This window comes from Rhinoraja longicauda, chromosome 11 (genome assembly GCF_053455715.1).
Source record: "Rhinoraja longicauda isolate Sanriku21f chromosome 11, sRhiLon1.1, whole genome shotgun sequence".
Lineage (NCBI taxonomy): Eukaryota > Metazoa > Chordata > Chondrichthyes > Rajiformes > Arhynchobatidae > Rhinoraja > Rhinoraja longicauda.
Genome location: NC_135963.1, coordinates 70,553 through 83,710, shown reverse-complemented (window position 1 = coordinate 83,710; position 13,158 = coordinate 70,553). Strand labels below are relative to the sequence as shown.

Below are 13,158 nucleotides of genomic sequence, written 5' to 3'. Positions count from 1 at the left end.
GTTAACTGACTTCTGTAAATAGCCCCGAGTGTGTTGGGAGTGGATGGTAAAGTGGGACAGAAACATAGACAATAAGTGCAGGAGGAGGCCATTCGGCCCTTCGAGCCATTCACTGTGATCATGGCTGATCATCCACAATCAGTAACCCGTGCCTGCCTTCTCCCCATATCCCTTGATTCCAGTAGCCCCTAGAGCTCTATCTAACTCTCTTTTAAATTCATCCAGTGAATTGGCCTCCACTGCCCTCTGTGGCAGAGAATTCCACAGATTCACAACTCTCTGGGTGAAAAAGTGACTTCTCACCTCAGTTTTAAATGCCCCCCCCCCCCCCCCTCCCCTTTATTCTCAGACTGTGGCCCCTGGTTCTGGACTCCCCCAACATTGGGAACATTTTTCCTGCATCTAGCTTGTCCAGTCCTTTTATAATTTTATATAGAAGTTTTATGTAATGTAGAAGTTGAGGATGGGTGATGGGTTGGGTGTGGGCTGAGGGACCTGTTTCTGTGCTGTATCTCTAAACTAAACAAATCCCTTTTGAAAGGTGAGTAAATATTTCCATGCGTGTTCAGGTGAGTTTGTTTTTCTGGGCATCCTTCACTCTGATCCTGTCTTTGGTGGAAAGTTGTTGTGATGTGGAGTGGATGTTTCCACTAATGGGAGAGTCTAGGACCAGAGGGCACAGCCTCAGAATTAAAGAATGCACCGTTAGAAAGGAGATGAGGAGGGATTTCTTTAGCCATAGTGTGGCCAATCTGTGGAATTCATTGCCACAGACGGCTGTGGAGGCCACAAGTCAGTGGGTATTTTTAAGGCAGCGATAGATACTTGATTAGTGCGGGTGTCGGGGTTATGGGGAGAAGGCAGGAGAATGGGGTTAGGAGGGAAAGATAGATTAGCTGTGATTGAATGGTGGAGTAGACTTGATGGGCCGAATGGCCTAATTCTGCTCCTTCAACATCTGAACACCGAAGATGCTCCAGTTAATCTGAGGGCTTAGTGGTAGAGCTGCTGCCTCACAGCGCCAGAGACCCGGGTTCCATCCTGGCTACAGGTGCTGTCTGTACGGAGTTTGTACGTTCTCCTTGTGACTGCATGTGTTTTCTCCGGGTGCTCCGGTTTCCTCCCACACTCCAAAGACGTGCAGGTTTGTAGGTTAATCAGCTTGGTATAAATGTAAATTGTCCCGAGTGTGTGTAGGATAGTGTTAGTGTGCAGTGATTGTGTGCAGGAAAAATGTTCCCGATGTTGGAATCTAGAACCAGGGGCCACAGTTTAAGAATAAGAGGGAGGCCATTTAGGACTGAGTTAGGAAAAACTTTTTCACCCAGAGAGTTGTGAATCTGTGGAATTATCTTCCACAGAAGGCAGTGGAGGCCGATTCACTGGATGTTTTCTAGAGCGAGTTAGATTTAGCTCTTGGGGCTAACGGAATCAAGGGATATGGGGAGAAGGCAGGAACGGGGTACTGATTGTGGATGATCACCCATGATCTTATTGAATGGTGGTGCTGGCTCGAAGGGCTGAATGGCCTCCTCCTGCACTTGTTCTATGTTTCGATGATTGCTGGTTGGTGCGGACTCGGTGGGTCGAAGGGCCGAAGGGCCTGTTTCTGCGCTGTATCTTTAAACTAAATGAAACAAAACTTTCTGGTACATTGCCCTGTAACAATCTTCTCCCTCCCCCCCCCTCCCCCTCCTCTCGCAGGTGAACAAGCTGAGTTGGCATGTGCGATGCCTGGTTTGCAGTGTTTGTGGAATACCTCTCGGCAAACACTCCAGCTGCTACATCAAGGAGCTGGAGATATTTTGCAAACTGGACTATTTCAGGTAACTGGACCCAGTGCAATTAGGTGGGACTCGTGTAGCTGGGACATGTCGGTCGGTGTGGGCAAGTTGGGCCAAAGTTTAAGAATAAGGGGGAGGCCATTTAGAACGGAGTTGAGGAAAAACTTTTTCACCCAGAAAGTTGTGAAGCTGTGGAATTCTCTGCCTCAGAAGGCAGTGGAGGCCAATTCACTGGACGCTTTCAAGAGAGAGTTAGATAGAGCTCTTAAAGATAGTGGAGTCGGGGGGTATGGGGAGAAGGCAGGAACGGGGTACTGATTGTGGATGATCAGCTATGATCACAGTGAATGAAGATGCTGGCTTGAAGGGCCGAATGTCCTCCTCCTGCACCTATTGTCTATTGAAACAAGCCCTTCGGCCCAACTTGCCCACACTGATCAACATGTCCCATCTACACTAGTCCCACCTGCCTGCATTTGGCCCATATCCCTCTAAACCTGTCTAATCTATGTACTTGTCCAAGTATCTTTTAAATGTTGATAGTCCCTGCCTCAACTACCTCCTCTGGCAGCTCGATCCTTACACACACCACCCTCTGAAGGAAAAAGTCGCACCTCGAGTTCCTTTTAAATCTTTCGTCCCTCACATTAAACCTATCACTAATCAAGAAATTGTCAAACTCTGCTCTAAAATGCCCAATGACAGCCTCCTCCATAGTCTGTGGCAATTAATTCCTCAGATTCTCCTCCCATTGACTAAAGAAATTCATCGTTGTCTTCTTTCTAAAGGTATGTCCTTTTATTCTGAGGCTATGCCCTCTGGTCCTAGACTCTCTGATTAATGGAAACATCCTGACCTTAGAGCAAAGAGTTAGAGATGGGAAGATAGACACAAACTCAGCAGGACAGGCAGCATCTCTGGAGAAAAAGGATTAGGTGACGTTTTGGGTTTGGGACCATCTTCAGGTCGGAAGAAGGGTCTCGACCCAGAATGTCACCCATTCCTTCTCTCCAGAGATGCTGCCTGTCCTGAGATGCTGAGTTACTCCAGCATTTTGTGTCTATCTTCTGTGTAAACCAGTTTAGTTTCATTTATTGTCCCGTGTACTGAGGTACAGTGAAAAGCTTGTGTTGCATGCTAACTGGTCAGCGGAAAGACAACACATGATTACAATCAATTCATTCACAGTGGACAGATACAGGATAAGGGAATAACGTTTAGTGCAAGGTAAAGCCAGCAAAGTCCGATCAAGGATAGTCCGAGGGTCACCAATGAGGTAGATAGTAGTTCAGCATAAGATCATACATCATCATGTGATAGGAGCAGAATTAGGCCATTCGGCCCGTCAAGTCTACTCCGCCATTCAATCATGGCTGATCTATCTCTCCTCCTAACCCCATTCTCCTGCCTTCTCCCCATAACCCCTGACACCCGCACTAATCCTGAAACACTGCCCTCTGGTCATGGTGGGACGGTTCCGTTGCCTAATAACAGCTGGGAAGAAACTGTCTATGAATCTGTAGTTTCTGTGGTTGATAGCAAATTTGCAGATGATACAAAGCTGGGGGGCAGTGTGAACTGTGAGGAAGATGCTATGAGGTTGCAGGGTTGTGTGAGTGGGCGGATACATGGCAGATGCAGTTTAATGTGGATAAGTGTGAGGTTATCCACTTTGGTGGTAAGAATAGGAAGGCAGAGTATTATCTGAATGGTGTCAAGTTAGGAAAAGGGGACGTACAACGAGATCTGGGTGTCTTAGTGCATCAGTCACTGAAAGGAAGCATGCAGGTACAGCAGGCAGTGAAGAAAGCCAATGGAATGTTGGCCTTCATAACAAGAGGAGTTGAGTCTGGGAGCAAAGAGGTCTTTCTGCAGTTGTACAGGGCCCTAGTGAGACCGCACCTGGAGTACTGTGTGCAGTTTTGGTCTCCAAATTTGAGGAAGGATATTGTTGCTATTGAGGGCGTGCAGCGTAGGTTTACTAGGTTAATTCCAGGAATGGTGGGACTGTCGTATGTTGAAAGACTGGAGCGACTCGGCTTGTATACACTGGAATTTAGAAGGATGAGAGGAGATCTTATCGAAACATATAAGATTATTAAGGGGCTGGACACGTTAGAGGCAGGAAACATGTTCCCAATGTTGGGGGAGTCCAGAACCAGGGGCCACAGTTTAAGAATAAGGGGTAGGCCATTTAGAACGGAGATGAGGAAAAACTTTTTCAGTCAGAGAGTTGTGAATCTGTGGAATTCTCTGCCTCAGAAGGCAGTGGAGGCCAATTCTCTGAATGCATTCAAGAGAGAGCTAGATAGAGCTCTTAAGGATAGCGGAGTCAGGGGGTATGGGGAGAAGGTAGGAACGGGGTACTGATTGAGAATGATCAGCCATGATCACAATGAATGGCGGTGCTGGCTCGAAGGGCCGAATGGCCTCCTCCTGCACCTATTGTCTGTTGATTCCCACACAGTTAGTTCTGAGTCCCTCCGGCCCCCGCTCGCTGCCCCCCCTGGCGTTTTCCCGCTGACCCCCACTGTTCCCACAGGCGTTACGGGGCGCGGTGTGCCCGGTGTGGGCGGCAGGTCCAGGCGACAGACTGGATCCGCAGGGCCCGGGGCAAGGTGTACCATCTGGCCTGCTTCGCCTGCTGCTCCTGCAAACGCCAGCTGTCCACGGGAGAGGAGTTTGCTCTGGTGGATGACAAGGTGGTCTGTCGGCTCCACTACAACTGGCTGGCGGACAGCGTCAACACTGGTAACGCTGCTGTACGGGGGGGGGGGGAGGTGACGGGGGGAGGGATGGGTGATGGGGGGGGGGGAGGTGCGATGGGGGAGGTGGGGGGTGGGGAGGTGGGGAGGGGGGAGGGGGGATGGGGCAGGTGGGATGGGGCAGGTGGGATGGGGCAGGTGGGATGGGGCAGGTGGGATGGGGCAGGTGGGATGGGGCAGGTGGGATGGGGCAGGTGGGATGGGGCAGGTGGGATGGGGAGGTGGGATGGGGAGGTGGATGGGGCAGGTGGGATGGGGCAGGTGGGATGGGGGAGGATGGGGAGGTGGGGAGGGGGGAGGGGGGAGGTGGGGAGGTGGGGAGGGGGGGTGGGGAGGGGGGAGGTGGGGAGGGGGGAGGGGGGAGGGGGCAGGTGGGATGGGGGAGGTGGGATGGGGGAGGTGGGATGGGGGAGGTGGGATGGGGGAGGTGGGATGGGGGAGGTGGGATGATACTTAAAGGGAATAACGTGACTAATGTTTAGTGCGAAATAAAGCAGTAACGTCCGATCAAAGATAGTCTGAAGGTCCCCAAAGAGGTAAATAGTAGTTCAGGACTGCTCTCTGGTTGGTGATAGGATGCTGCAGCTTTACAGACCCAACTATGCAAAACACACAAATATACTCTACAATAATATTTAATATAATAAACTAACGATCGGTATCATGAGGCAACTAGACCATAACAGTGCAAAACCAAAGTGGGCAGTGCAACCACAGGCACAGTCCGTAGAAGATCACAGTTGCTGAGGTCAGTGTTGCGTAGTGTTCAACAGCCTGATGGTTGTTGGGAAGAAGCTGTTCTTGAACCTGGAGGTCACGGTTTTCAGGCTCCTGTACCTTCCTCCCGATGGTAGCAACGAGATGAGAGTGTGGCCAGGGTGGTGTGGGTCAGTGAGAGTGTGGCCAGGGTGGTGTGGGTCAGTGAGAGTGTGGCCAGGGTGGTGTGGGTCAGTGAGAGTGTGGCCAGGGTGGTGTGGGTCAGTGAGAGTGTGGCCAGGGTGGTGTGGGTCAGTGAGAGTGTGGCTGCCTTTTTGAGGCAGCGCCTCCTGTAGATCCCTTCGATGGTGGGGGGGTCAGTGGATATTTTTAATAGATTGTTGATCAGTGCGGGTGTCAGGGGTTATGGGGAGAAGGCAGGAGAATGGGGTTAGGTGGGAGAGATAGATCAGCCATGATTGAATGGAGGAGTGGACTTGTTGGGCCGAATGGCCTAATCCTGCTCCTCCCATGACCTTCTGCCCTTCGATGGTGGGGGGTCAGTACCTGTGATGGACGGGGCAGTGCCCACCACTCTCTGTGACGTCCTCATTCCTGGGCGTTTGAGTTGCCATCTCCGGCTGTGCCACCTGTTACTTGTGTCTCCAGACCGGGGGTGAAGTGGACCACACATCATACTGTTTGTTTTCAATGATTGCCAATGTTCTTGCATCGCACGGTTTGAGACGAGCTGCCATCTTGCAGGGCGGGGCGATGGTGAGGAGGAGGGGGTGGTGTCGGTGGACCAAGATGTGAGTCTGCCCCGGCCCACCAAGCGGGCACGGACCAGCTTCACCACCGAGCAGCTGCAGGTAACTGCCGGAGAGTTCATCCACGGCCCGCCCCACGGTATGGACTTTGCCCGCCCCACTGCCCGCCCCCCCTGCCCGCCCCCCCCTGCCCGCCCCCCCTCCCTGCCCGCCCCCCTGCCCGCCCCCCTGCCCGCCCCCCTGCCCGCCCCCCTGCCCGCCCCCCTGCCCGCCCCCCTGCCCGCCCCCCTGCCCGCCCCCCTGCCCGCCCCCCTGCCCGCCCCCCTGCCCGCCCCCCTGCCCGCCCCCCTGCCCGCCCCCTGCCCGCCCCCCTGCCCGCCCCCCTGCCCGCCCCCCTGCCCGCCCCCCTGCCCGCCCCCCTGCCCGCCCCCCCTGCCCGCCCCCCCTGCCCGCCCCCCCTGCCCGCCCCCCCTGCCCGCCCCCCCTGCCCGCCCCCCCTGCCCGCCCCCCCTGCCCGCCCCCCCTGCCCGCCCCCCGCCCGCCCCCCGCCGCCCCCCCTGCCCGCCCCCCCTGCCCGCCCCCCCTGCCCGCCCCCCCTGCCCGCCCCCCTCCTGCCCGCCCCCCCTGCCCGCCCCCCTGCCCGCCCCCCCTGCCCGCCCCCCCTGCCCGCCCCCCCTGCCCGCCCCCCCTGCCCGCCCCCCCTGCCCGCCCCCCCTGCCCGCCCCCCCTTGCCCGCCCCCCTGCCCGCCCCCCCGCCCGCATTTACCCCCCGCCCCCCTGCCTGCATTTACCCACCCCCCTGCCCGCATTTACCCGCCCCCCCTGCCCGCATTTACCTGCCCCCCTGCCCGCCACACTTGTGTAATCAGTTTAGTTTGGTTTTGAGATGCGGCATGGAAAAAGTGTTAAGGTCATGTGATAGGATCAGAATGAGGCCATTTGGCCCATCAAGTCTACTCCACCTACCAATCGTAGTTGATCTATGTGTCCCTCCTAACCCATTTTTCCTGCTTTTCCCCACACCCCCTGACACCATACTAATCAACAATCAGTGTTGGAAGGAACTGCAGATGCAGGTTTATACCAAAGATAGACACACGGTGCTGGAGTAACTCAGTGGGACAGGCAGCACCTCTGGAGAAAAGGAATAGGTGACGTTTCTGTTCTCAGTCTGAAGGAGGGTCTCGACCTGAAACGTTGCCCATTCCTTCTCTCCACAGATGCTGCCTGACCCGCTGAGTTACTCTAGCACTCTGTGTCTAACTATAGAGGTTGTACGTTCTCCCCGTGACCTGAGAGGGTTTTCTCCAAGACCTTTGGTTTCCCCTCACACTCCAAAAACGTACAGGTTTGGGGGCTAATTGGCTTGATACAAGTGTAAAATATCCCTAGTGTGTGTAGGATAGTGTTAATGTGCAGGGATCGCTGGTCGGTGTGGACTCGGTGGCCGAAGGGCCTGTTTCGGAGCTGTATCTCTAGTTTAAAGTAAACTAAAATAAATATAGAAACACAGAAACATAGAAAATAGGTGCAGGAGGAGGGCATTTGGCCCTTCGAGCCAGCACCGCCATTCAATGTGGTCATGGCTGATCATTCTCAATCAGTACCCCGTTCCTGCCTTCTCCCCATACCACCTGACTCCGCTATCCTTTAGAGCTCTATCTAGCTCTCTCTTGAATGCATTCAGAGAATTGGCCTCCACTGCCTTCTGAGGCAGAGAATTCCACAAATTCACAACTCTCTGGGTGAAAAAGTATCTTCTCAACTCAGTTTTAAATGGCCTCCCCCTTATTCTTAAACCATGGCCTCTGGTTCTGGACTCCCCCAACATTGGGAACATTTTTCCTGCATCTAGCTTGTCCTGTCCTTTTAATAATTGTATACGTCTCTCTAAGTGTTAGTGTGCGGGATCACTGGTCGGAGTGGGCTCGGTGGGCCGAAGGGCTTAGCTCCACGCTGCATCTCTTAACCAAACTCAACTCTTTCCGCAGATGCTGTCTGAGCTGAGTGTTTCCAGCATTCTGTTTTCATTTGTGCATGGGGTTGATCTTTGAGCGACCTGCACATGATCTAAACCACTGGCTGCCTCCAACACCTCTCTGTTCTTGTCCTGACAGATACTGCAAGTACAATTTTCACAAGACAACAACCCTGATGCACAGATTCTGCAGAAGCTGGCCGAGGCCACCGCATTAAGCCGGCGAGTTATTCAAGTGAGTCCGTTGTAGGAACATAGAAAACAGGTGCAGGAGTAGGCCACTCGGCCCTTCAGACCAGCACTGCCATTCAACACGATCATCCACAATCAGTACCCCATTCCTGCTTTCTCCCCATATCCCTTGATTCCGTTAACCGTAAGAGCTAAATCTAACTCTCGCTTGAAAACTTCCAGTGAATTGGCCTCCACTGCCTTCTGAGGCAGAGAATTCCACAGATTCACAACTCTCTGGGTGAAAACGTTTTTCCTCATCTCAGTCCTAAATGGCCTCCCCTTATTCTTAAACTGTGGCCCCTGGTTCTGGACTCCCCCAACATTGGGAACATGTTTCCTGCATCTAGCTGGTCCAATCCCTTAATTTTATGTTTCTATAAGATCCCCTCTCATCCTTCTAAATTCCAGTGATCACAAGCCCAGTCGACCCATTCTTTCATCATACGACAGTCCGCCACGTTTTGCTCCATTTTGAATAACTTGCGTTGAGGAATTGGGTTGAATGTACAAGATGTTAGTGAGGTCACACTTGGAGTATTATGTTCAACTTCCGTCACCCTGCTACTGGAACTAAGCCACTAGTCTGAACAATTTCTCAAGTGACAGGAGCAGAATTAGGCCAATCTGCCCATCAAGTCCACTCCTCCATTCAATCACGGCTGATCTATCTCTCCCTCCTAACCCCATTCTCCTGCCTTCTCCCCATAACCCCTGACACCCGCACTGATCAACAATCTATCTCTGCCTTAACTATATCCACTGACTTGTGGCCTCCACAGCCGTCTGTGGCAAAGAATCCCACAGATTCACCACCCTCTGACTAAAGAAATTCTTCCTCAGCTCCTTCCTAAAGGAACGCCCTTTAATTCTGAGGCTGTGCCCTCTGGTCCTAGACTCTCCCACTAGTGGAAACATCCTCTCCACATCCACTCTATCCAGGCTGCTCACTGTTTGAGTGTAGATGGGCCATGTTGGTCGGCGTGAGCTAGTTCAGTTTCTAGTTTAGTTTATTGTCACGTGTGCTGAGGTACAGTGAGAAGCTTTCTTGTTGCGTGCTATGCAGTGAGCGTAAAGCCTATCCGTGATCACAGCCAAGCTGTCCACAGTGTGCAGATACGTTGGGCTCCACGGCCTGTTTCTACGCTGCATGACTCTGTGATGTGATGACTCTAGTTCTGTAATCTCTCTAGAGATGAACGTTTTCTGAAAACCAAAATGCTGTTTCAGGTTTGGTTTCAGAACTGCCGAGCTCGACACAAAAAGCACGTTGGTTCAAGCCAACTGCCCGCTGCACCAGCGTCCACAACTCACCTGGACAACCTCTCACCGCACACGATGGACCAGCTGGCATTCACTACCTACGGGGCACCTGATGGGCAGATTCTGGCCACCCTGCACACCTACATGGACCGTGAGTTGAGTTCAGGTGATATGATGAGTTGATATGTCTTTGGCCAGCTGACCACCCAATGGTATGAATATTGATTTCTCCAACTTCAAGTAACCTTCCATCCCCTCTCTCTATCCCACTCCCACCCAAGACGTACCAACTTCAAAGTCGTCTTGAGTCTCATTGGCTGTAACCTGTTTGCACCTAGCCCACAGCTAACAGTGGACTATTTCCCTTATCATTGTTACTTTGTTCTACAGTATATCTCTCTACATCACTGTCTATATCTCTCACTTCCCTTTCCCCGACTCTCAGTCTGAAGAAGGGTCTTGACCCGAAACGTCACCCATCCGTGTTCTCCACAGATTCTGCCTGACCCGCTGAGTTACTCCAGCACTCTGTGAAACGTCACGATCCATGTTCTTCAGAGATGCTGCCTGACCCGCTGAGTTACTCCAGCACTCTGAAACGTCACCCATCCCTGTTCTCCACAGATGCTGCCTGACCCGCTGAGTTACTCCAGCACTCTGTGAAACGTCACCTATCCATGTTCTCCACAGATGCTGCCTGACCCACTGAGTTACTCCAGCTTAGAGCTGCTCCCATACAGATACCCGGGTTTGATCCTGACTACAGGTGCTGTCTGTGCGGAGTTTGTACATTCTCCCTGTGACTACGTGGGTTTTCTCTGAGTGCTCCGATTTCCTCCCACACTCCAAAGACGTGTAGGTTGATTGGCTTCGGTAAGTTGTAAAATTGTCCCTAGTGTGTGTAGGATAGTGTGATCGCTGGTCAGCCCGGACCTGGTGGGCTGAAGTGCCTGTTTCCATGCTATCTCCAAGGCTCTAGAAGCCATAGAAGTGGATTGAATTATGACTTTTGAAAGATATTTGTGCAGATATATGGCTAGGAAGGGTTTGGGTTTAGTTTATTGTCACGTGTGCAGTGAAAAGCCTTTTTTGCGTGCTGACCAGTCAGTGGAAAGAAAATGCATATGTAAGAAAAAAAACTGCAGATGCTGGTTAAAATCGAAGGTAGACACAAAATGCTGGAGTAACTCAGCGGGTCAGGCAGCATCTCGGGAGAGAAGGAATGGGTGACGTTTCGGGTCGAGACCCTTCTTCAGACGGATGTCAGGGGAGGGGGCGGGACTTTGTCTGAAGAAGGGTCTTGACCCGAAACGTCACCAATTCCTTCTCTCCAGAGATGCTGCCTGACCCACTGAGTTACTCCAGCATGTACAAATAGAAATAAAAAAACACGTTTGTTACAAAATTCTTACATAGCTTCAATTTTTAACCTGCGTGGGTTTTCTCCGAGATCTTCGGCTTCCTCCCACACTCCAAAGACGTACAGGTATGTAGGTTAATTGGCTGGGTAAATGTAAAAATTGTCCCTAGTGGGTGTAGGATAGTGTTAATGTATGGGGATCGCTGGGCGGCACGGACTTGGAGGGCCGAAAAGGCCTGTTTCCAGCTGTATATATATGATATGATATGATATGATAACTCCCTCTTAAATATAGCCAATGAACTGGCCTCAACTACCTTCTGTGGCAGAGAATTCCACAGACTCACCACTCTGTGTGAAGAAATGTTTTCTCATCTCGGTCCTAAAAGACTTCCCCCTTATCCTTAAGCTGTGACCCCTGGTTCTGGACGTCACCCATTCCTTCTCTCCAGAGATGCTGCCTGTCCCGCTGAGTTACTCCAGCATTTTGTGTCTACCTTCGGTTTAAACCGGCATCTGCAGTTCCTTCCTACACATTTCTCTGAACCCTATTCCTGTTTGAATTGAATAAATCTTGTTTTGATTAAAACGCCTTCCTCTCTCTCTCCCCCCTCAGAGGTTCAGTGTCATAGTGTAGAAGTTGGGAGGTCATGTTGCAGTTGTATAAGACGTTTGTGAGACCGCATTTAGAATATTGTGTTCAGTTCTGGGCACCTTGTTATAGGCAAGATATTGTCAAGCTTGAAAGGGTCTAGAGAAGATTTACGAGGATGTTGCCAGGACTAGAGGGTGTGAGCTACAGGGAGAGGTTGAGTAGGCTGGGTCTCTATTCCATGGAGTGCAGGAGGATGAGGGGTGATCTTATAGAGGTGTACAAAACCATGAGAGGAATAGATCGGGTAGACGCACAGAGTCTCTTGCCCAGAGTAGGGGAATCGAGGACCAGAGGACACAGGTTCAAGATGAAGGGGAAAAGACTTGATAGGAATCTGAGGGGTAACGTTTTCACACAAAGTGTGTGGTGGGTGTATGGAACAAGCTGCCAAAGGAGGTAGTTGAGGCTGGGACTATCCCATCGTTTAAGAAACAGTTGGACAGGTACATGGAAAGGACAGGTTTGGAGGGATATGGACCAAACGTGGGCAGGTGGGACTAGTGTAGCCGGGACATGTTGGCCGGTGTGGGCCAGTTGGGCTGAAGGGCCTGTTTCCACACTATCACTCTATGAATAACATCATCTGGCTGTGTCCCAGAGCTCAGTGTGCCTTCTAGCATCTGCAGTTCATTCCTGCCCACCACAAGAGTTTGAGTTTGAGCTTGTTCTGGTTTCTCCAACAGCACACTCCCCGACCCTCGGGTTTCTGGATCACGACCTCCCTTTGATGAGTGAGTTGGCCCCGAGTCACGCCTGAATCTCCTTCGATTGACTTTTCACTGTGGATGAAGATTGGAGCAAGCTTTGTTGGACAAACTTCCCCTCCACGTCTTGTATTTATTGATGTTTAGTTGAGCACTTTGATTCATACTTGGTGACACGCGTGCCAAATGTTTACAATCCCGACTGTGTGTGAGTATGTGTGTGTAAATGTCACACCAGTCTCTATTGCTAAGTTATTGTTGAGAGTATTCCGTTTGCAAAGCCCTGTGTTTTATGCCGTTGATTATTGTAAAGAATCCTGCCGTAACTTTCACTCTTTTTCCCCTTGGCATCTTTTTGGATTCGGAGCCTTAAAGAAAAATAAACATTTGCTGCTGTTGTTTCCAGTTCAGTCTTGTTGAATGGAACTTGCTGCCAGTGTTCAAAGAGCAGCTCTTTCATTCCGGAGGAGGAGGAGGAGGGGAGAGGAAGTTTGCACGCACATTAAATAAACAAAATGCCTTGGTATCAATGAGAGCAAATGCTTTCTAGTTGATTCATCCTCGTATCTGCAGATAAATGTCACTGTTTCTGAGAATAAATAGTTCGCTTTAGTTCATTGTCACATAGAAACAAGGTGCAGGAGTAGGCCATTCGGCCCTTCGAGCCTGCACCACCATTCAATATGATCCCTTTAGCCACAAGGGCCACATCTAACTCCCTCTTAAATTATAGCCAATGAACTGGCCTCAACTACCTTCTGTGGCAGAGAATTCCACAGACTCACCACTCTCTGTGTGAAGAAATGTTTTCTCATCTCGGTCCTAAAAGACTTCCCCCTTATCCTTAAGCTGTGACCCCTGGTTCTGGACTCCCCCAACATCGGGAACAATCTTCCCGCATCTAGCCTCTCCAACCCCTTAAGAATTTTATATGTTTCTATAAGATCCCCCC

General features: G+C 51.4%; 1 protein-coding gene across 1 annotated transcript; it reads left to right on the top strand.

Moving 5' to 3' along the window:
* Window positions 1-557: 557 nt before the first annotated feature.
* Window positions 558-12,566, top strand: LOC144598180 (LIM/homeobox protein Lhx8-like). Its single transcript, XM_078408071.1, has 7 exons — window positions 558-569; window positions 1,705-1,826; window positions 4,327-4,535; window positions 6,011-6,117; window positions 8,133-8,228; window positions 9,455-9,638; window positions 12,186-12,566. The coding sequence occupies exons 1-7, from the start codon at window positions 558-560 to the stop codon at window positions 12,257-12,259; spliced, it is 804 nt and encodes a 267-aa protein (XP_078264197.1). The 3' UTR covers window positions 12,260-12,566.
* Window positions 12,567-13,158: the final 592 nt, after the last annotated feature.

Bases quoted from the DNA above. Each gene is read 5' to 3' on its own strand.
- LOC144598180 (XM_078408071.1), top strand. The intron at 1,827-4,326 runs GTAACTGGACCC...CTGTTCCCACAG, and splicing joins TGCAAACTGGACTATTTCAG to GCGTTACGGGGCGCGGTGTG. The intron at 9,639-12,185 runs GTGAGTTGAGTT...TTTCTCCAACAG, and splicing joins CCTGCACACCTACATGGACC to CACACTCCCCGACCCTCGGG.